The sequence below is a fragment of the Cervus elaphus genome, chromosome 19, assembly GCF_910594005.1.
Source record: "Cervus elaphus chromosome 19, mCerEla1.1, whole genome shotgun sequence".
Taxonomy (NCBI): Eukaryota; Metazoa; Chordata; class Mammalia; order Artiodactyla; family Cervidae; genus Cervus; species Cervus elaphus.
Genome location: NC_057833.1, coordinates 48048992 through 48071009, shown reverse-complemented (window position 1 = coordinate 48071009; position 22018 = coordinate 48048992). Strand labels below are relative to the sequence as shown.

The following is a 22018-nucleotide window of genomic DNA, read 5'->3' as shown; positions in this document are numbered from 1 at the left end:
GCGAGAGCCCTGGCACCCTCGCAGGGCTCAGTGTCCTGGTGTGCAGAGCAGGGGGTGAAGGGCAGGCTGAACTTCGCCCCTCGGGACAAGGCCGGTCAGAAGGTGGAGAAGAAAGCGCTGCTCCGAAGCCCAGTGGGGCTGGCACAGAGGCTTGGAGGCCCAGTGGGAGGAGATCCAGGTGGCTCCCTGGGGCGGGGCCCTCAGGAAGTGACTAATCCTCCTGTGTGTCTTCCCCAGATGTCCCTAGATGACTTCATCCTTTCACTTAAAGGAAGCTGAACCCCCTCCCAGGTAGAGAGTAAGCAGGGGGGGGTAGGCTGGGGCGAGGGGCAGAGGGCTCCGAGCTGCTGCCTAGATTCCCTCTGGAGCGTCCCTGCGGGGAGTTTTTCTGCACCTTGCCTCTCAGGCCTGAACCAGCAGCTCCCGTCTCCAGGACATGGGTGCTTCCAGCAGGAGAAGGGAAACTGCCACCAAGTACTGGGGATCAGATGCTTCCTTACTAACTGCTTCCAAAGGCTATTTCCAAGTCCATTTTCCTAAGGTCAGTTTGCCGGGGGAACTTAAGAGGTGCAGGCCCTGGAGGCCCTTCCACCAAAGGAAGACTTGGTCTAACCTTTGAAGCTCCAACCTCAGAAGCTCCAACCTCAGTCCTGCCTCCAAGGAAAGGCTGCAGGACAAGAGACCCTTGGCCCAGGGTTGTAATGACCTTGGAAGCCTGGAGAGCCTGCGTGCCCAGGGAAGGGCTGCCGGCCCTGAAGCCCCCCTGTGGGGCCACACCAGTACTCACTCATCGATCTTGTCAGGGAAGCCCCAGCAGTGGCGGGGGTCGCTGTCGCCATGCCCCGTGTGGATGAAGCTATTCTGCAGCGGCTGGCTGATGTCCTGGGCTGACAGGCCGGCCACAGAGGTCACCACATTGCGAGGGAAGGGCCCCACGCACAGCGTCCGCGTGTTCTGCCCACGCCACCAGTAATTCTCAGCCCTGCCCAACAGAGGTGACATGGTGAATGCCAGGGTGTGGTGGAAGGCCCTAAGGACAGGACCCTTTTCATACCAAGCTCTCTGCACCGTGGTATCCGACCGCCTCAGCGGAAAGGAGCACCAGGGTGAGGGCCCCAGGATCAGAGCAGCCCTCCTGCAGCCCCCCAGGATCTGCCGCTCACCCAGTACAGGGCCTGGTGTTAGCACAAAGCCTTACCCTAAGCGACTCAGATGGGTCAGACAGCTTTTGCTCCAGTTGACAAATAAGGAAACACATTCAAACAAGTGACACAACTTGCCTACAGTTACCAAACAGAGGGCAGCAGGATTCAAACCCAGTTGTCAGCCTGTGAAGCCAGCACTCTTCTCACCATACCACCTCACCTCCCTCCTCCCCTGGCAAGGCCTAAGCCCCTGTCCTCCTGTGGCCACCCAATTTCACTCTTCAACCTGGAGTTGAAGAGCTTAGAGCTTCCAGGAGCTCTAAGCTGCAGGGGCCCAAAGGAGCACCACAGCCTTAGTGTTGGGCTTGGGGCCAAGCCCTCCAACCACATCCTATCTCCTGCAGGCAGGGAGTCCTTCAAAAGTCTGGAAGCACCTGGAGCAACCCAAGGTTACGTATCTCCAGAGCCTTCCACTCGGAGAAGGCAATGGCACCCCACTCCAGTACTCTTGCCTGGAAAATCCCATGGACAGAGGAGCCTGGTAGGCTGCAGTCCATGGGGTTGCTAAGAGTTGGACACAACTGAGCGACTTCACTTTCACTTTTCACTTTCATGCATTCGAGAAGGAAATGGCAACCCACTCCAGTGTTCTTGCCTGGAGAATCCCAGGGACAGGGGAGCCTGGTGGGCTGCCGTCTATGGGGTCACACAGAATCGGACATGACTGAAGTGGCTTAGCAGCAGCACCAGCGCCTTCCACTACCTCCTGCCAGGACTGTGGGACCCCTGCTCTCGCCCCCACCCACCACCTTGCCTTAAACAAGGGGTCCAGAGGGACCCCAGCCTCCCAGTGTGTGTGGACTGTGGGACCACCAGCCCCTCACTCTGACCTCAGACTCTGTTGGCACAGCCTAGGTCTGGGCATGGGGTCGGAAGTGGGAGCCAGCCAGGTGGGCAGGAAAGAACAAAGTGCCCTCTTGGATGCTTCGAAAGCCAAAGAGTCAACAGCCCCGAGGCTCCTGCACCTGCTGCTGAGATCGCTCACACTGAGGACAGGCCCAGAGTCCAGGCTACGGCAGAGGTGGTGAGGGCCTCCTGCAGCTGTAGGGGGGGGTCCATGTGGCACCAAGCTGCGTCCCTGCACTGTAAGCACCCACCCATTCAATACCTTTCCACGCCGGGGGCGTAGAGCAAGGTTTCCTCCAATCTGCGGCCAGATCGGGGGGTGAGGGGAGGTGGAGACAGGAAGGAGGCAGTGAGGCCCATGAGCACAGCGATCCTGGGGGAGCTAGGAGGTGCAAGGGGAGAGCTGAGGGCCCAGCCTCCTTGCCAACAAGGCTGCCTGCCCAGCCACCACAGACACAGCAACCCTGTGATTACCGCCCTGCCTCTCGGGGGTGAGGGCAGGAAGGGAAGGAAGAGAGGACAACACCCGGGAAGGGACAAGGCCCATCCAAAAATAGCAGGGCCATTCCAAGGGGAGGAGCACCTCCCCTCTCCACCCCACCTCCAGGCAGGCTGAGGCCAAGGAGGCATAGTGGGGAGGGGCTATCACCCAGCCCCCGATGCTGCCCTCCCCCCAACACCCACAGGCCCCCTGGGTCTCATGGGCCCCTCTACGGAACAGTCTCGGACACCAAACCCAACAGCCGGATGCTGGATTCTGCTCTGCACACCTCTCCAGAGATGCTCACTGACTGAGCTGGAGAAACAGCGCAGAGTGGAACAGACTCACACCCAAGGCCGGGTTTACACGGGAATCACGACCACGAAGGTGGGCAGGTGGGCACTCCCTCCACTCCCTTCCTCTTGCTAATACAGCCCCTCACCTGGGAGCCTCCTCTGGACCCACCTCTGAGAGGGGAGAGCAGAACTGAGCCTACCTTCTCTTTGTTACCTGTATGGCCAAGGCAAGAGCGAGGCCTAGAAGGAAGGCATCCTTTGTCACTGCTGGGAGTCCTGACACCAAGTCTCAAAAAAGGCTTTGCTACGGGGTGGGGGCTTGGGGGAGTGCAGAGTATGTGTAGGAAACATACTTGGGAACCACATCCTAAGCACGGAAGCAGCATCCTCCCAGGGAGAGTCAAATATAACTCCAGAGGTGACCAAGGCTACGTCCCACTGCCCCCAGTCCCCTCCCCGGCCCTCCCAAGCTCAGTGGCCCAGGAGAACCAGGTCAGCCTTTCCCACCCAGACTGCTCTGGCCACACCTCCCTTCAGCCCAGAGTCTCCATGGCAACGGGAGGGCCAGTTCCTGAAGCAGACCAGCATCTCCAGCAGGATGGCCTCACAGCATCCAGGGACAGGCGAGATGTGAAGCAGCAGCCAGGAACCAGGGCCTGGTTTAGGGACCCCTGAAGGCTGCCCCAGTCCTACTGGGGACCAGTCCCTGGAAACCTCAGTCCCAGCCTAGGTAGCCTAGAAATGGCTGACAAATGTGGCTTAAACAGTGCTCAAAAGACCACCTGAGCACTTCTCTCCAGGTGTCCCCGGCAGTCCCTAGCCTTGAAGGACAACACAGCCTTCGCTTTCTCCTTCCTCGCCTACCAGAGGAAGCAGAGGCTCCAGGCACCAGCCAGGCCAAGGACCAGCACAATGGAGTTCAAAATCTCTGTTCCCCTTCTCTGGCTGGTGAAGACAGAACATCAGAGTTCTGTCAGCCATCCTAGCCTCCAAAGAAGACCCACTGGAGAAGAGCAGTCTTCACCCGTCCCTCTTGGTCTAGACAGAGCCTCATGAGCTGGGCTCACAGAACACCTGGTGTCTTCTCTCTGTCCACTGCCTCATACTTCGAGAAGCACTGAGTCTAAAGAATTGGTCAGAGTCAGGGGCAAGGGTGCTCCCAGACTGTGGCTAGGAGACAGTTTCGGCAAGAAGGAATCCAAGTCTCACAGAAGAGCACAGATGTGAGAGAGCTGAGAGCCAGGCTGCTGGGGGAGGAGGACGGAGAAACAGACTTAGACCCACGTGCACAAACCCAGACCCAAAGGGACACCCACAAACAGACAGCCCATCCACCCGGAGACATGGAGACAGAGCCAGCCAAACAAACACAGTCGGGTCCCGAGGAAACAAGGGAGCAGTTCAAGCCCTGGTACCACCGACACACAGGCCCACTCCCAAAGCCTCACCGGCTGTCGTGCCTCCTGCCCTCACCTCCCACCTCCTGAGCAGCTCCAGGGACCAACGGTGCTGTGGTCCAAGTCGGGCTGGTGGCCCCGGAGGAAGAGCCCAATGAGCCCACACTGGCAGGCAGCGGCGGTGGAGCCAGAGACTGGGACGGAAGGGCGGGGCGGGGCCCGCCCACGGGGGCCTCCCAGGAGGAGCGGCTCCCCTGAGCCTCCTGTTCCCCGCCTCGCTCCAAGGGTGACCCAGGGTGCCAGCTGCAGAGACACGAGCCCCAGAAACACACCAAGTCCCTGAGTCACCTCCTGGGGAACACTGGGCCCTGGCACATGGGCCCTCACTGACAGCAAGGGCCTGGGGGAAGTAAAGGCCCGGGGTCTACAGGGCAGAGGAGGGTGTGGGCCCAGGGTTCTGGCATCTGGAGGAGGGAATGGTTGCAGGCTCAGACTCCAGCCCAAGGTCCTGCCCTGTACCTCCAGGAGGGCCTTCACCCTCATCTTCCTATTTCCAGAACCTTCCCCAGACTGCCAACCCGGAATGCTGGCCTGGAGGGAAGATGCTGGGGGCCACAGGGGTGCAGGTCACGCTCCTCCACAACCAGTCCAGGCTCTGGGGCCTGTGTCGTCAGTCTGACTCAGACCCAGAAGCGCTCCCTTCTCAACAAACACCCATGAGCAACAGAGTTTCTCCAAAGGCCCCAAACCCCAAACCTGAAGTCCATGTAGAAAGGGCTCTGTGGGAAGCCCCTGCCCCCATCCCTGCCCAGCTCTGAGTCAGAGGAGCTGGGGGGTGGGGGTGGGTGGTACAGGGGATTTCCTCACCTGCTCCTCCACACTCAGCCCCCATCCCAAAGGCACCTCTAGCCTGCCCCACCCCAATTAGTTCCTCAGACACCCCGGGGATCAGATAACAGAGGGTGGGGTGAGCGGTGGGTGGGGCCTCCTCCAAGGCAGACCCGCTTGAACTGCGGGGGCTGCAAGTAGAAGACATGACTCAGGGGATGCCGCCTGCGGGCAGACATGTGCTGCCAGGTGTGAGGGGGAGGGAGGAAAGAGACCCTGCGAGGGCAGCTGGGGACAAAAGGCCCAGCAGAGGATGGAGGGGAGCCCTCAGAGGTAGCTATGGGCTCAGGGGAGGGCAGAGGCTGCCAGGAAGAGGCGGGGCTGCTCTGGGCTACTGCAGGGTAGAGTCCAGAGTCCTCATCCTGGCAGGAGGGGAAGAGGAGGGCGGGAGAGGGTAAAAGGAGCCCCCGAGTCCCCAGTTGGGCCCTAGGCCCTGATGCTCCTTCCTACCCACAGTGGCAGCATGGCCCTGACTCACAGAGCCGCAGTTGAAGCCTAGTGGGCAAAGGGTGAAGGAGGCTCCAGGTCGGGAAAGCCCTTGTATGCCTCGGCACCACCTGCATACTTCACTCCTCACACTCAGGAGGGGACCCAAGCCCGCCCTCCATCTCGCCGCAGGAGCCAGGGTGTGGCCACAAGAGCCTGAGGGGCAGAGGGGCTCTGGGGCCCCAGACCCCTCCTGGCTGAGTCCTTCAAGGCAGTGGGACGCAGACCCCACGTTCCCTACCTCCCCTCGATGACGGTGATGACGTCGTTCATCTGGATGTGCAGCTTGTCAGGTTCTTCGAAGTCCTGAAGGGCCCGCATGTCGGTGGGCTGAGCCTGGGGGAGACACAGGTCACTGCCCGCCCCTGGCTGACCTCTGCTTAGATACCCCCGCCCTTGTGGGCAGACCTGCCTCACCTCCAACAGAAAGTCCCGCAGAGCCACAAAGGTGGGTCTGTCCTCGGGCTTGTGAGCCCAGCACTGGACCATGACATTGTAGATGTCCTGGGGGCAGTCCTCGGGCCGCGGTAGACGCTCCCCCTCCTTGTCAATCTTATGCAGGATCTGGGGGTGGCGGGCAGTTTGAGGACAAGCAGAGCACCTGGCTCTTCACCCCCATCTTCCCTGTCCCCCAGCCATGGAACCACTGGAACCACAGTCTGCCATGCCTGCACCGCAAAGAAGACCTGTGCCTGATCCCCAGGCCTCAGACCCTGACCCCCAGGTCTGCGGCCTCCAAAGAGAGGGCCGTGGCAGAGGAGGACCGTGAGCAAGCCCAGGCTGGTCCGTTCCTCACCACTGGGGCCACGCTCCCTGCTCAGCTCTCTGAGGGGCTCGGGCAGACAGCGTACTGCACACAGCGATTCCAACAGGTGAGAGCCAGCTCCAACTGGGCCAGGCGGAAAGCCAGGATCAAATCAACCCCCGGCCACCCAGCGGGGAGCACCACCCAGCCCCCTCACCTGACTGCCATTGAGGCCGATCCAGGGCTCCTGGCCGTAGGTGAACATCTCCCACAGCGTGACCCCAAACATCCAGGTGTCGCTGGCATGGGAGAAGGTGCGCGTCTTCAGGCTCTCTGGGGCACACCTGGCAGAGGCAGGGGTCAAATAGAAGGTCTCTCAGAGAACCCTCGCCCCTGCAGCAGCCCCAGTGGACCCCAAATGCTCCTGCACAAGCATGCTATTGCCGAGAGCCCAGGTTCACAGTAGGCGCTGGGGGCACAGTGTGAAGTGGATAGGGCAGGCCTTCTAGATAACGGGGTGCACAGTCGTGGACCCAGCTGTCTCTGCTCAGGTCTTTTGTCCACACGCAGCCTGGAGCAGGAAGAGGGGGGCATTCCCACAGGAAAGCAGGGCAAGGAGGAGGGTCAGAGGCTCCAGGAGTGGCAAAAGGGGGGCAGGGATAAGATCCCAGGCTGTTTTCTAATTGTGGTGGGAGGATGACAATTTCCAGATTTGGGGCAGGATCCTAGGATTTAGGCCATTTCAGCAGGAAGGTGTGGGTGGGAAATCTGGACAGGGCCTGAAGAAGAACCAAAAAGGGTGGGAAGAGGCACAGTGGTGTCCCCAGACGTCCCCACACGCCCTCCGGGGCGAGGAAGAAACATGCCACTGCAGTGAAGCCAGCAATAGGTAAGCGCTCCAGGGTGGACTGCCGTACCGGAAGTGAGGAGGACGTGCCCTCGGGGGAGAATCAGAGATGTCTCATGGGACTGGAGAGCTGGCCCAGCCACTCAAAGCGGGGATGGGGGAGTTGGCAGGTGGGAGGGAGGGACCCAGGTAAAATCATGATCTCCAAGACCCACATTCCTCATCTATGAAATGGTAATAACAATAATCTGCTCGCTATGTTCATGGGGTTGTTTTAAGAGGGCTGCATAAAAAAGTGACCTTATAATTTTCCAGGGTGCCTGACTATGAAATGAGGTGCTATTAATTACTCGAGGGTATTAGGCAGGATCCAGGATGTGTGATCATCCTAGATATAAGGTCAATAATTAATTAGGGTGACCGTATATCCTGGATTAGAAGGGTTTTCTGGCAAGCAGAACTGGACCAACTCCTCTCACCCCAAAGCAAGGAGACCACGCTCCTCAGAGCGCCTATGATATCAGAGGCCCATGACGGTCTCAGCGCAGGATAAGCTCATGCAGGGGCCAAGGCAGGGCCAGGTACCAGCCCAGTGTGCAGATGAACATTTCTCATCAGTCTACAAGGCCCTGCCTGCCTACCCTCAGCTCTGCCTGGAACACACTGGCCAGTCTCTGCCTGGCTGACTTCTGATACTTTAGGAACTTATTACTGGGTCTTCCCCAAAGCCTCCCGCATCCCCACAGCACTTAGCCCTATGTGTTCCAGCACGCGCTACAGGGGCCCTTGAGCATTTCTGGATGGATAAGTGAATGGATGGGCACATGAGAAGGGAAGCCAGGCCCAGAAGACATAATGCCTAGTGGAGGTACAGAAGGCCCTGGAAGCTCCGAGGCCTGGGTGTGTAGGGAGTAGGGTGGGGCGGGGTCCAGGCCCTGGGAGCCAGCAGCACCTGCCCCTCACCAGGCAAAGGGCACCTTGCGATGTTCCTGCATGACGTAGTGGTCATCATTCTGGGGCAGTGCTCGCATCAGCCCGAAGTCCCCAATCTTGACCAGGTCTCGGGTGGCCAACAGCAGATTTCGGGCGGCCAGGTCCCGGTGAATGAAGCGCTTGGCCTCCAGGTAGCCCATGCCCTCAGCCACCTGGACAGCATAGCGGCTCAGGGTACCCAGCAGGAAGTGGCCCTGGTGCTTGCGTAGCCGGTCCAACAATGATCCCAGAGGTGCCAGCTCTGTCACCTGAGGCCACAGGGGAGGAGGGAGACAGGAATAAGCATGGCCGAGCCCTGCCCCTCCCCTCAAGGCCAGTCACTGCCATGCTCCTTCCTGACGTGTCCTCCAGGGACCTCGCCCTCCAGGGAACATGGGAAATTGAGGCCCAGAGAAGTCACCCAAAGAGGCTCAGGTTAGCAATGCCAAAAACTAAACTCTGGGGCCAGGCCCACCCATAGGTGCAACTCTCTGCCAGAGAACACAAGCAAAATCCAGAGAGGGAAGAGAGGTCTGGCTGCACCATCAGCAGGACAGGCCTGGGAACCCCTCTGCCACACAGGGGTCAGGGGGACCAAAGCAGGACCTTCGTCGGGTGGGAGGGAGTGACCACAGCACTAGCAGGTGAGGGGGGTCTGGAGGCCCAAGACCACAGGTCCCTCCCTGACCCCGGACCCCTTCTGCCCACGGTACGCACCATCTTCATGGGCGGTGTGAGCACCACCCCGTAGAGGCGAATGAGGTTTCGGTGGTCAAGCGAGTGCATGGCGTTGACCTCCCGGATGAAGTCGTCCATGGCCTCCGGCTGGCTCAGCACGTCGGGCTTCAGGCACTTCACAGCCACGCTCACCTGGCCAGGGCAGGGGATTGCAGGGAGTCAGGACAGACCCCAGTCCCAAGCCACTGGGCCAGCTTGCTCCTCCTCCTGCCTCAGGTCTGCTCATCTGGGTAGGTAAGCCTGTCCCAGGTGCCTGTGGCCTGGCAGGGGAGGGCAGCTGGCTGATGTCCAAAGGCCATGAGCTGGGCCTCCTCTTCCTGAGGGAATGCCCAGGTTAAGTGGCAACCATAAGGAAAGAGATGACTGGTGTGATGATAGAATATTAAAATATCATAGTAAAAAAATGTTTTTAGTGTGGAAAGTAAATGCTTTAAATATAATGCCACAAAACTAAGCTATGGTGACAGGAGTCAGACTAGTGGCTTTCTCTTGAAGGAAGAGGATACCCAGTGGGAGAGGCATGCAGGAGCCTCCTGGGGTGAGAGAGACGTCCCATACCATGATTTAGGCAGTGGTCACACAGGCCCATGCGTTATGTGAAAATTCACTGAGCTATACACTCAAAAACTGTGTGCTTTACTGCATACATACTATCTATTCTTCTGGGGAAATTTTTAAAGATACAATACTAAGACAAAAGGGCAAGAGTTAAAAAGCTCTGTTTGAAATTTGTATCTTGAAGAAATTCAACAAAATACCTGAGGGGGGAAACAGGTGGAAACACTAACGCGGCTTCCTCTGAGTGGTGGGAAAGAGACATTTTTTAATTTTTATTTTTAAAAGTGTTTCCAAACTTTTATGATAAGTAAAATAGTTTTATAACTGAAAAAGAAACCCATGTGTCGAGTTAACCCTGAGCATGGACTCCAGGGCGAGCCACTCTGGACCTGTGCCCAGCCCCCTTCACATCCGAGCGGAGGGGACTGATCCACCTTGGAGGGCACAGCAAGGCCTCTGCCCCTCCACCACACCCCCGAGGACCCAGGGAGCTCACCGTCTTCCCGGAGGGGGCGTCCCACTCGCCCCTGCGCACCACGCCAAAGGAACCATCTCCCAGCTTCTCGAAGAGATGCAGGTCCTTCTCCCCAATAAGGCAGGTGAGGCTCTGCAGGGACCCCTCCCCAGCAGAGCCCCCCGGGGTGGGCGAGGTCTTCCGGAAGGTGCTCTGAGAGTGATGAGGGGGGAACTCAGCCTCCAGCCGCTTTCCACTGAACACCTGTTAGAAGGCAGCCGGGCGCCAGATGGAACCCTGAGGTCCCAGGGCCAGTCACTCCATCCTGCCCCACTTGGTCCTCGGTGAGGCCTCCATACAGGCACTGGCTTTGCCAAACTTCCAGGAGGCAGCCTGGCGGGAGGCCCAAGCCCCCTCCTGACCACACCACCAAACGGGAGCCCACGGCCTCAGTGTGGCCTCAGGATATGTGCTAGAAATGGACTATAGGAGTGTAGCCCGTGGCTGCTGTGGCTCCACACCCAGCTCTGGGGTCCGGGACAGCCCAAAGCCACTCCAGGCACCCTCCCTTCCATCCCACCTGTCCCTTTCTGCACCCCTGCCCAGCACAGACTCCAGCCCCTCACCCAAGCAGATGGGCTTTAGCCTCAGGGGCCCTCACAAACACCTCCCGTCCATTTTTAGCCCTGGCCCCTTCTCTGGGTTGCCCATTTGGCGCTGTCTGTCTCCACCCTCCCCAGGGAGTCGGCTGCCCTTCATCCTGCCAGGAGAGAGGATAATTTGAGCCTGAGGTTGGACCGTGAGAGTGTATGTGTGTGTGTGTGTGTGTGTGTGTGTGTGTGTGTGTGTGTAATGGGGTGGGGGGGAGCAGTGAGAGGGGGTGAAGATGAAGCAAGGCCTTGCTGGGGAAGGGCCTGGGAAGACAGCTGGGCTTCTGGAGAGAGGCCCAGAGCTGAGAGCTCAGAAAGAAGGAAGGTTGGAGGGACTCTGTAGCCTGAGCTTGGGAGGGAAGGGGCCAAAGGTCAGGGAACAGGAGGGAAGCCCTGAGGGTCAGAGCAGCTCTGTCAGTTTGACATGGCCACCCTACCAGGGCATGCAAAGCCCTTGCGGTGGAACACTCTGCTCAGCTGGGCACCTGCCCCCAAGACTGGCAGAGTCTTGTCTGTACAGGGTGAAGGGGTCTCCAATCTGAGAGCCTCTTCTGGCCGCGGCTCCATCTTTCCTCCCAGCAACTGGAATCTCTTCCATTTGCAAGCCACATTCAGCTGACAAGGCCCTTCACAGCCTTTTTCTCAAGGGATCCTCCCCAAGGCCCTGAGGTGAGCTGGGTAGTGTGGCTGGCACTGTTTTACTGACCACATGTCTCAAATCTGGAGAGGTCAACTGACCGGCCCAGGGACCTCCAGTGAGTCGGAGGTAGATCCAAGACCCCTGAGTCCTGCACACCGCACAACTCTTCTCTCCTGCCTTCACCCGCCCCAACACACTCATCCTTCCTGAAAACCTGGGCAAGAGACCAGGACAGTGTCCCCAGAAAAGGCCACAGGATCCCAAGAGACAGCCCCTTTGCCAGATCACAGCTAGGAAATCTCTGCTGCCCAATCCCAGGTCCGGCTGTCCGGTACTGCCCACCCCCCACCCAGCCCTGAGGCCAGAAGTGGGGCGGGAAGGCCCGGCTGGTTCATTTCCTCTCGCATTGTCTTCCAGACAATGGGCAAAGTTCCACTGAGTCAGACCTGGGACTCACCACGCCACAGACCCAAATCAGAGTAAGAGGGGTGGGGGAGGACTTGGGGAAGGAAGCTGTCAGCGGGGCCGGTGGACCAGAGAAACGCTCCACAGACTAGGAAGGTGGGGGAGGAGGGAAGCAAAGCCATCCTGGGTCCAGACAGTCCCACCGCCCCATACTGGACACTGGCCCCAACACTCAGACAGCGCAAGGGCTCAAGTTACAGTGCACTTGTCAACAAGCGCCTGTTCCATGCCCGGCACCACCGCCCAGCGGGAGGGGACGTGGAGCCAAGGCTGCACACAGGCCACTCAGCGCCGTCTCCAGTGGAGACAGACACTTAGCCAGGCAGCTCTACAAGCACCCTGCCTGATAAGACTCCGGAGGAGGTCCGTACAAAGTGTGAGATGATACCACGGGAAATGGGGGAAGGCTCCCAGGTGACATCAGAGGTGCCCCAATGAACCCCCATCCACTCCCACCTCCTTCCCTGTCCACCCACCTTGCTCATCCAGGACTTGCGTTTGCACATGGCCTTCCTCCTCTTCACGGCCTCCCACAGCCGCCGCTGGCCTGTGGGGCAGGGGGGAAAGGGAACCCATGCTGTTAAGGCGCTCACAGCCCCACAGAGGCTGTTTCCTCAGTCCTCCTGGGGGGGGTGGCCACCACTAGACGCTGCGCAGTGCAGCGACACCAAGGGAACAAGCCATCCCCACCAACCAGGGGCCGGACGCCATTAACCAGATGGGCGCTGCCTCCCACTTCCAGGCAATTCTTCTCGAAGTCGATGGAGGTGTTTAACCACCAAAATTGAACAGTAGAACTCTTATGTCAACTCTCAAGAAAAAATAGGTAAGTCAAGGTAATGGACAGAATTTCCTCAATTTTGAGTCTTTCTCTCATAAAACTGTATTATGTTACTGGCATCAACTATCAGTTCTCTAGGCTTACAAGCAGCATAAGTCAGTATCTAAATTCGCACATTATCACTTATTTAGCTATTTTAGGCTGAATGCACTAAATGTTTCTAACATTCTATAAGAAACACCATGACTTCTAGAAGCTATAGTAAGTACTTTTAGGATAAACACATAGTGGGGTAAAAGCCTATAGAACACTTTTAGGATAAACACATAGTGGGGTAAAAGCCTATAGAACAGATCTTTGCAGGAGAGACGAGAGAAAGGGAGAGATCAGGAGAAAGACAGCAAACCATCTGAGGGTTTTTGTCCTTCCTTCTCCACAGACCTCCAGACCCTAGCCCTCCGGGTGTTCAGCACAGACTCAATTCTACATTTACAAACGAGGAGGAGATGGAAGAAATACAGCCTACATATGTCTGCACAAACAAAACACAGTGTGTAGTTAATCCTGAGTAGCTGGAAATTTAAGCCAGATTCTTCCAAGTGCAATTTACTTTCACAGCTGGACACTCATCGTGCACAGCATCTACTGATGCCCCCCTGCCCCACCTGGGGAGATGGGGGGCGCGGATCTTGGACAGGCAGTGGGAGCTCTCGGCTCTGCCACTCCACGGGACACAGAAGGGAGTGCTCTTCCACAAGGCTGGCAGTTCTGAGGACAGACAAGGTAACTGGTCCGTGGGACAACGATGCCCCCACCTACCGGGTCGGCCCATGCCAATCTTCTCCAGGTCCTCGTTCTTGACATACTCAAAGTGGGACAGGCGGGTGACGTTGAGGTCGTCGCGGAGCCGCAGGAAGTACTGCTGCAGCTGCACCTCGGACAGCAGCTCTAGCAGCCAGCCTGTGCCCTCCTCCGGCTGCATGCTGCTGCTCCCCAGCCTCTGTGGGGACAGAAGAGCTGCTCAGGGACCGCAGAGGGAAGGGAGGTAACATGCGGCCCTGCTACTGCCCTGGGCTCGCCCACATCCTACTGTGTGCTGCGGGAAGGACTCAGACCCCCGTCCTGCTCCCCAAAACGGCTGCACGTGAGAGCCTGCAGCCACGTCCTGCTTCCTATGGCAACAGGGGTAGAATCGGGGTACCTGAGACATGGCCCAGGCCCTGGAGTCACAGTCTTACTCCCTAAATCTGCCACTTGTGGTCGTGTGACCTGAGATCAAACTGTCCTCTGGTTCCCCACTGGTTCTTCGACTCTCCTGGTATCATAAGTTCTACAAGAATCCGATGAAAATATCAATTTTGTCTCCAGGAAAATACATACATTCTTATTCATAATGTTCTAATTTAAAAAGTTTGGGGGAGGGGTGCAGTGTCCCTTGAGACCCATCCATGAGCTCCACAGATCTGAGGGACCCCACAGGGACTAGATGAACTTAGCACGTTCTTCCCAATGCCTGACACAGTAGGAGCCTCTGGTCCAAAAACCACTCCCCAGGCACCACGCAGAACCACAGGAGGTCGGAGGGAAAGACGGGTGGAGGCCAGGGCGGGCTCGCAGCCGCAGCCCAGGGAGGCAGCGTGGCTCAGCTACAGTCAACAGTTGTCACAACAGACCGTGGCCCAGTGGTGTCAAAGCTTTCCTATTTTTAAAAGAAATACCAGAAATAGGAATCTATGTGTGAAATCTCACCATTAAAAAAAGTTTGAGGGACTCTGCCGGTGGTCCAGTGGTTAAGAATCCACCTTCCAAGGCAGGGGCCTCAGGGTCGAACCCTGATCAGGGAACTAAGATCCCACATGCCGCGGGGCAGCTAAGCCACAACTAGAAAGAGGCCTGAGCACTGCAATGAAAATCCCACGTGCAGCAACTAAGACTCGACACAGCCACATAAATATCTTAAAAAATTTTTTTTGAAAAGGTAATATAGGCACATGTAAAATACCAAAAGGCACACAGAAGTCATGTTAAAGTCTCATCCCCGCCTACTGCAGGGCCACCTCACCCCCTTCCCCAAAGTCAGCTGCATTAATGACTTTTACCCATTCTTTCAGACTTGTTTTCCCCCCACACACATACTCACCCATTACCCACACCATTCTGTTCCTTGTTTACACTTGACATTATATCTTTCTCCTGACTTTTGAACTATGTCAACTAATTCAAGTTTGAAATATACACACACAAGCACATGTGTACATTGTGCTGGCCAAACAAAACTACATGCAGGTCACGGTCAGGCAAGGGGGCCACCAGGGCGTCGGCTCTGACCTACACTCCCTGGGGCCCAGAGAATGAGGCCAGTGGAACCTTCAAAGCTGGGCAGCCTGACTCATCCGATGCCAAACCTATCCTGGTCTGAGTAAGACCCCCTCAGAGCTGAGGGCTTGGCCTGCCCCTGACCTGTGTTCAATCCCCGCTGAAGAAGACAGGCACCAGGGAAAAGGCCAGCGGCCCCGAGACCCCGTCCTCCCCACTGGGAGGCAGCCTTGTCCCCCCAACTCTCCTCCGGGTCGTGCTGGGAGAGCAGGCGCTCACAGCCCCGGCCCAGGGCGAGCCTCCTGCCCCCACAGTTCCCAGCGGAGCTGCCAGCCCAGTGCCAGGAGCTCAGACTTTCCCAGGCAGCCCCAGGCAGCACAAAGAGCCATGAACAGAAACGAGACGCCCTCAGTTCAAACCCTGGCTCTTCCACCAAGGCGGCAGTCAGAAGGGGGTTTCCAAACTTTAAGCCCTAACCATTCACCTGCATGGTTCTCAGGAGGGCTGGGTAGCCCCCTAGAGAACATGTCTAGCTGTCAATATGTTGGGGACCGCTAGTGGCAGTAAGTGGGTGGCTGTGATTCTCATAATGTCCCAAACCCCATACAACTTAATTTATGCAGGGGAAAAACTTATTTATAATCGTCTGAACAGAGAATCAAATTCCATTTTACACATGAACGAGAAAGTATTTTTGCAATTTTAATACAGACTGAATTTTCCTAGAATGGAACTGCTGTGTAAACTGAGGAGAAACTGGCCTTTTGCTTTGTTCAGAGCTGAGAAGTTGTTCACCATTCAGAAACAGGTCACTGAAGACAGCCCATCCTTACTATTTCAAATGTCTCCTCTGTCAGCACTTGCGTGACACCACCTTTGCCTCCATGCTGGTTCTACCTGAGGTCTTAGCATCTGACTGCTTCATAACTGTCCCACTGCACTCACTTATTAGAATATATGAGATGTTACAACTGATTTCCTTCCAGTTTTCTTTATATTACAGGAGGCATTATGTTGATTGACTACACACATAGGTGCATACGCACAGAATAAACAGATTGTATTTCTATTAATTTTATTTAAGAAAAATAAAAATAACTTAACACTTCAACTACAGTTAACCAGATGCTGGGCACAGTTCTAAGCACTTGGCTGATTAACTCACTTATCCTCAACAAAGCCATCCATTACAAACAAAGGGGTATGGACTTAAGAGAGCAGGGCACCACTGCTTTCCAGAAGAAAGCCCCAAAGGACCCCTGTGAAAATCACTAACCCAGGCAGTGTCTCTCTGTGGAGTGACCAGACGGGGCCAGCTCACGCCTCCATCATCACTACCCAGTCCCTGGAGCCACCCCCAACACGGCTCAGCCTAAGATGAGGCTGGCCACCAGAGCAGGTGTACTGAAGACCCCCACTGCATCCTCCCCAGTCCCCAAGTCCCAGTGCTCCAGGCCCCTCAACCCTACGCTCCCAGGGGTAGGAGGCAGCCACTCCTGAGAACAGCTCAAAGCCCTATCCTGTGTGATCGGGGCTGGGGGAGACCCAGGGGCCCCTCCCCTGAAGAAGTCTCTGAGAAAGCACAGTCTGGCCTGTTCCTTTTTCCTGAAACACCAGCTAACAAATCTCCCTGCTCCCCAGCCCTGGGAACAGGGCTGCTCTGCGTGGGGGGGGCATGTGTGGGAAGACGGGAGAGAACACTGGGATCCCGCAGAAAAGAAGAACGCAGCCAGGGTCTCAGCCCCGTCTCTACCACCCAGCCCAGGGTGACCCTGGACAAGTCCTCCCCCGCACCCCGCCACCAGCCCGTGTCTTTGCTTCCCCCAGCACAGCCCAGTCCACACACCTGCGTCTGACACGTGTAGCTCTCGTGGCTGGCACACACACTTCCCACACAACACTTTTCTGACACACTCGTCACCAGGAACGCAGCCGCCGGAGCAGAGAGGCCCTGAACCCCTGTCGAGCCCGCCCCGTCCCGCCCGCTGGCCCTCAGCGCAGGGCTGGCTCTGACGAGCTGATTCAGTCCCGACCGTCCCCTCCCGCCCCCAGCCCCCCACTCACTGTGTACAGCCTCCGCCGGAGTCTGGCTAGAAGAGGGAACGAGAGCTCGAGGCCCGGGAAACGACGAGCCGCTGGCATCTCCACGGAGCCGGACCCACCCTGACCAGGTCACCAGGGCTCTGGCCCGAGAAGTGGGGGCGGGTGGGGGGCAGTGGTCTCAGCTCCTGAATTGCAGGTATTGCCCAGAAGGGAGGTTGGCCAGAGGTCTGCCCCAGAGGCCCCCCAGAGCCCACACCAGGAGCGGTGAATGCAGTAGAAAAATAGGGTGGTCCCCTCTGCTCTACTCTACAGCTGTTCCCACAGCTGGCCAGCCTGGCAGGAGCGAGTGAGCTCTCCTCTGGGGTGGCTGCAGCCTGGGTCCTCTGTCCTGCCTCTCTGCCTTCTCTCCAGCGCAGTGGTCACAGCTCAGCCCTGCTCCTGGGCTCCCCCACCCGACCGCCCGCCCTCCCTCCGCCTCCCTCCCTCCCCAGCTGAGCAGCTCTGACAGTGGCTGAAAAAGGACCTTTCTGAATCGCTGCCAAGAAGGCGGCGGGAATGGGGGGACTCTTCCTCCCAGCCACCCGCGCTGCCCCCCCACCTCCACAAACACAAGGCCCCCTGTCTCTGGCTTCCACCCCAGCCCCCATAGTCGCAGACAACTCCTGGGATTTTAGGGTGGGGGCCATGTCAGTCAAGCAGCAATCTACAAAGAGGCCCCCGTGTGTGCTTGTGTGGGGGCTCTGAGGGCTAGTGAGGGGGCCTGGACACCAGAAAGTCAACCCTGGACCTTGCATGCAGACCCTTCGGAGACCCTCCCCCATCTCCTAGCCCCAGCCTTGGTTGGGCGTCTCCTGGCTCAGGCCCTAATGTGGCCCTGTTACCCTGGTGCCCGACGGAAATAGGACTCTGGCAGCCTGCCAGAGTGGGGCAGTCCAGCCAAGGGTGGGTGGGGGTGGGGGGGACGGTGAGGAACCTCCACCCCCTCCCCGGGGGTTCCCTTGTCTGCCACGCACATCACCCAGGATGCCTCCTCCCCAGACCAGCTGGCCAAGATCCAAAGCCCCCTCAAAACAAACAAATAAGCCCCTAAACCCTGCAATGGCCCCACCCCAAAACTATAGGATTCCAGGCTATAAGATGTCTCCTGAACGGCACCTACACACAGGGACAACAGCCACAGCTAGAGGGAACTGCGTCACTCCATCAACCCCCCTAGGCCCCCCGTGTTCCTAGAGCTGACAATTGATCCCTCTGGCCCTCCTCAAGGGCGCCAGCTGCTCTTACACCCCCCTCACTACAGCCCCCAGACACACCTGACAGCTGCAGGAAGTTCTCTCAGGCTCCCTCAGCCCCCACCCTCAGCCATGCCCAGGGAGCCCCTGTTTCTTGCACACTGCTCTCTTGTCCCTCTCCAGCTGGCCACCAGCTCTGGGAGCCCCAGCTGGCTGGTGGAGCAGGCAGCTGGGGTGAGAGTTTTGGGGAGTCAGCATCCCAGGCTCTTTCTAGGGCCTCTCTCTCAATGCTTGACCTTCCTGGCAAGGAGGTGCTTGAAGGGACAGACATTTCCTGACCTGATCCAAGGCAGGGGGGAATGGGACACCCCCAGCAATCAGCCCCTCTTTCCCATCCCCCTCTCATCCCCCACCACCCAACATTTATGATGCCAGCCAGGTGCAGCCTCTCCTGGGTCCCAATGAATCACCAGTCTTAGAATGGAATCACAGCTAACGGACAAGACAAGGTCAGGTCGCGGTCACACTGGAGCTAACTTCCCCCTAAGTGCTGGCACACAATGCCCAGAGCACAGAGAAGCCTATCACCCATCTCCCACCAAGCACCACCCTGAAGGAGACCCAGGCATCTGACTTAAAGGGGACAATTTAAGCAGGATCACTCCCTCTATCGAAAGTTGCGGGAACTGCTGGATTGGAAGGGCCGAATTGAAAATTACAACCGCCCAGAAAGATGTGTCCCAAACTCACTGGAACCCCAGACCTGATTCTCCCCTTGCACGTCAGGTAAAAACAAGCCTCAACAGCTTGCTCAGCAATCCAGCTATAGGAGGCTGTGAAGAAAAGCAAAGCGTGGTCAGGGGTCAGAGCTCAGACCAGCTCTGGACCCCTTTCTACCAGCCTTGGAAAACAGCACCCTTCTTCCCCAGCTTTGTCCTGGCAGTCACTGCCCTCTATTGGCCAAGAGAGAGAGTGCTTGATCTCCAAGGGTAAGGGAGTCAGACCCATAAACACCCTGATCATATTTTCCAAAGCAAACAGGGACATTTGGCTTAATATGCAGATTCATAAAGCCGCAAGAGGGAATGTCCAGGCACACGGACTCTGTGTCCGTGAAAGACTAAATCCATATCCTGGCAGTGCTCCCAATGCTCCCATGCAGCACTAAGGCAAGCCCAAAGGGCAGCTTAATCGGGTCCTAAGGACTCAGAGACACTGAAGCAGATGTCAGCAACAGGAATTCATCACCACTGACTTTCCCCATCCTACCCCCCACACAAACACACCACCCTTCTCCACCCAGCCTCCTAGCCCCCAGGATCTGTCCTGGGGCCCAGAAGCATAGATACCCCTCACTCCTGACAGGCTGTCCTCAGCTCACCAGCAGACGACGGGGTCCCGGCTATCTGGTTGCCCCTTTACCTGCGGTTCCTCCTCGGCCCCAGTCAGGCGCTGATATGCAGATCTCTCCCCCATGAAATCCAAACTCCCGGCTTTCGGGCCACAGAGGGGAGCAGAGCCCTCCCGCAGCCCCCCACCGCTCCAGCGCACCGGCAGCGTCACTGCCCTGCGTCCTGAGGGGCCGAGCCTCCGACATCCTTCAGAAGGAGGGCAGGGGCCGTTATAGCGCCCCAGCCAGCGGCAGGCCGGGTCCTCTGCCCCACAGGCGCCCCACATCTGCCACCTGCAGCCCGAGCAGAGCGGGTTGGTTAGCGTTCTCTCCCGCTGTGCCTGCGGCTGCCCTTCCCCCAACCCCAGCCTCCATTCCAAGGAGCCACCTCTCCGCAGAGCAGCGCCACCAGCTACCCTCCCGCCCCGACCCAGAGAGCCAGGTGTGGGTCCGCACCTTTACTGACCACAGACCACAGACCCACAGCTCCCCTCAGCCCCTGGCCGCCTCCAGGACCCCAGATCCACCGATCAGGTCCTGGGAATTCATGGGCCCCCATACTCCATGATTGGGGGGAGGTCCATCCGAGAGCCCCTACCCTGACTCAACCCGAGACCCTCCCTCTAGACCTTGGGGCCTGAAACCTCTCCTTCCAGCCCAGCTTCTACCTGGGTCCAAGAATGCGCCCACCTGGCAGGCTCCGCAGTGCACCGCCGCGGCTCCGCACTGCTGCTCCGCACTCCGAGCTAACCTGCCCAGCCCACTCCTCGCCGGCTATGGAAGCCACGCCCCCGGCGTCCGCACGGGGAAGGAGACCGCAGGCCACCGCAGCCCCGGCCTCGGCTCTCTGCCTTGACTTCTCCCTGCCGCCGTCCCTCCCCAATCCCTCCCCAAGACTGTGCTGGCCCAGCGCCAGGGACCTCAGAGCCTTCAGGGCTGGGGAGAGTACTGGGGCTGACCTCTCTGGCCTCAGAAGAGTGCAAGCACCCACACTCCCTGCTGGAGGAGCTGCTCCAACATGCGTCCAACCGGGCCGTCCCCCCACTGCCAGGATGACACTGCCAATGGAGGAAGGCCCACTGCAGAGGCTCTTCCTCTCCCTCCAGCCCGGAGGGCCCCAAGGTGCCACATGCACACCCTCTCATTACCATGGCATGTGAAGCATCCACTGACTCCTCGGCACCAGGTATTTAGGGCTGAGCTCAAGGCACCCTCGCCCCTTTGGGGTTTGGGGCAGAGGAGGAGGGAAACGCTGAGACATTAACACACACCACCTCGGGACTGAGGAAAGAGACCCCAAGTGGGCACCAAGTAAGTTCCCATAAGGCTCACTGTCTTCAAAAGTTCCTTCTCCACCTTGAAGCATGTTGGTACATGGGATGACCCTGCCAGGGTGTGTGTTGTAAGTCACTCAGTCTTGTCGGACTCTTTGCGACCCCATGGACTGCAGCCCACCAGGCTCCTCTGTCCATGAGATTCTCCAGGCAAGAATACTGGAGTGGGTTGCCATTCCCTTCTCCAGGGGATCTTTCTGACCCAGAGGTCGAACGGGGGTCTCCGGCACTGCAGGCAGATTCTTTCCCGCTGAGCCACCAGGGAAGCGACCCTACCAGGCGGGGTGCTTATTCTGGGCAGAAGCGCCTCTGCGCCTACTGCAGGTCTCCAGAGCTCCAGAAGGCAGAAACTGGTTTTGGGAACAGCGGCAGGAACCCAAACTCAGGAGACTGTGGAGAGAGAGAGGCTGAAAAAGATGCCCATACATCCCTTCTCCAGGTTGGATAAAAGGTCTGATCTAAACCATTCCCCCTTCCTGTTTTCTCCCTACCTCCTCCCTTCCTAAATCTCTTGCCTCCTAATGCCATCCTGTTACAAGACATCCACAAGATCCAAACTGCCTCTCGGGTTTGGGGAACCCAGCCCACAGGTACACCCTGTGATCAACAACTTGGCCCCTTATCTCCAAAGGGAGCCAATAATGGCCAGGAACCAGCCTGCCTCTGCTGTCCACTCCCCTCCCCCAGGCTCTCTGACAGCATCAGTGGAGTGACAAATCCACACTGAGGGGCAGCCGTGACATGTAATTTCCGGCCAGAGGATTTTTCCAAAACAATCTACCGTATTCTCGGGAATATATGCCAACCCCACCTCCAGGCCAGCCCTCTGCCACCTCTGCCCTCCATCTTCTCCAGGCCCTGAAGGGAAGATAACACATAGGAGAGGAGAAAGAGTGGGGGGTGGGGGCGGGGGGTGTGTTATGGCTCTTCTTCTGACCTGAGGATTATCTTGCCTCCACATGCTCGCCCCACCAAGCCTGGTCAACTTCAACTCACCCTCTTGTGTGCAGGGCCTAAGCTTCTGGACCAGGGTCAGGCTGGTCCCCGTGGGACTTCATCCCAGAGGAACTGCACCAGGAAACCTCACTCCTTCAGGTCATCCCAGGTCTGAAATCACACTGGTCTGGGAGGAGGCTGGCCACAGGCCAAGGGAGAGAAGAGGGTGATTCAGACACACACCATGGCTGTCCACACCCTCTCCATCTCCAGGACACAGCGACCTACTCCCTTCCAGGGGAGCTTGGCAGCTGAGGT

At 57.9% G+C, this 22018-nt stretch overlaps 1 protein-coding gene across 19 annotated transcripts in view; it reads right to left on the bottom strand.

The window, feature by feature from the left end:
• The window catches only part of TNK2 (tyrosine kinase non receptor 2), a 41373-nt gene that overhangs the window by 5513 nt on the left and 13842 nt on the right, over positions 1-22018 (bottom strand). For 3 of the 19 annotated variants that reach the window (XM_043874247.1, XM_043874246.1, XM_043874252.1), the window contains exons 1-10: positions 19463-19596; positions 13269-13449; positions 12145-12215; positions 9956-10177; positions 8881-9033; positions 8155-8432; positions 6562-6688; positions 6017-6163; positions 5841-5935; positions 788-982 (exon numbers count right to left, since the gene is read on the bottom strand). In XM_043874247.1, coding sequence (XP_043730182.1) covers positions 788-982; positions 5841-5935; positions 6017-6163; positions 6562-6688; positions 8155-8432; positions 8881-9033; positions 9956-10177; positions 12145-12215; positions 13269-13449; positions 19463-19516 — 1523 coding nt within the window. In that variant the 5' untranslated portion in view covers positions 19517-19596. Of the gene's footprint in view, positions 1-787; positions 983-5840; positions 5936-6016; positions 6164-6561; positions 6689-8154; positions 8433-8880; positions 9034-9955; positions 10178-12144; positions 12216-13268; positions 13450-16829; positions 17252-19462; positions 19600-20120; positions 20251-21760; positions 21899-22018 lie in introns of those variants that run through there. The other 16 variants (XM_043874251.1, XM_043874259.1, XM_043874262.1 and 13 more) reach the window with 13 other exon arrangements.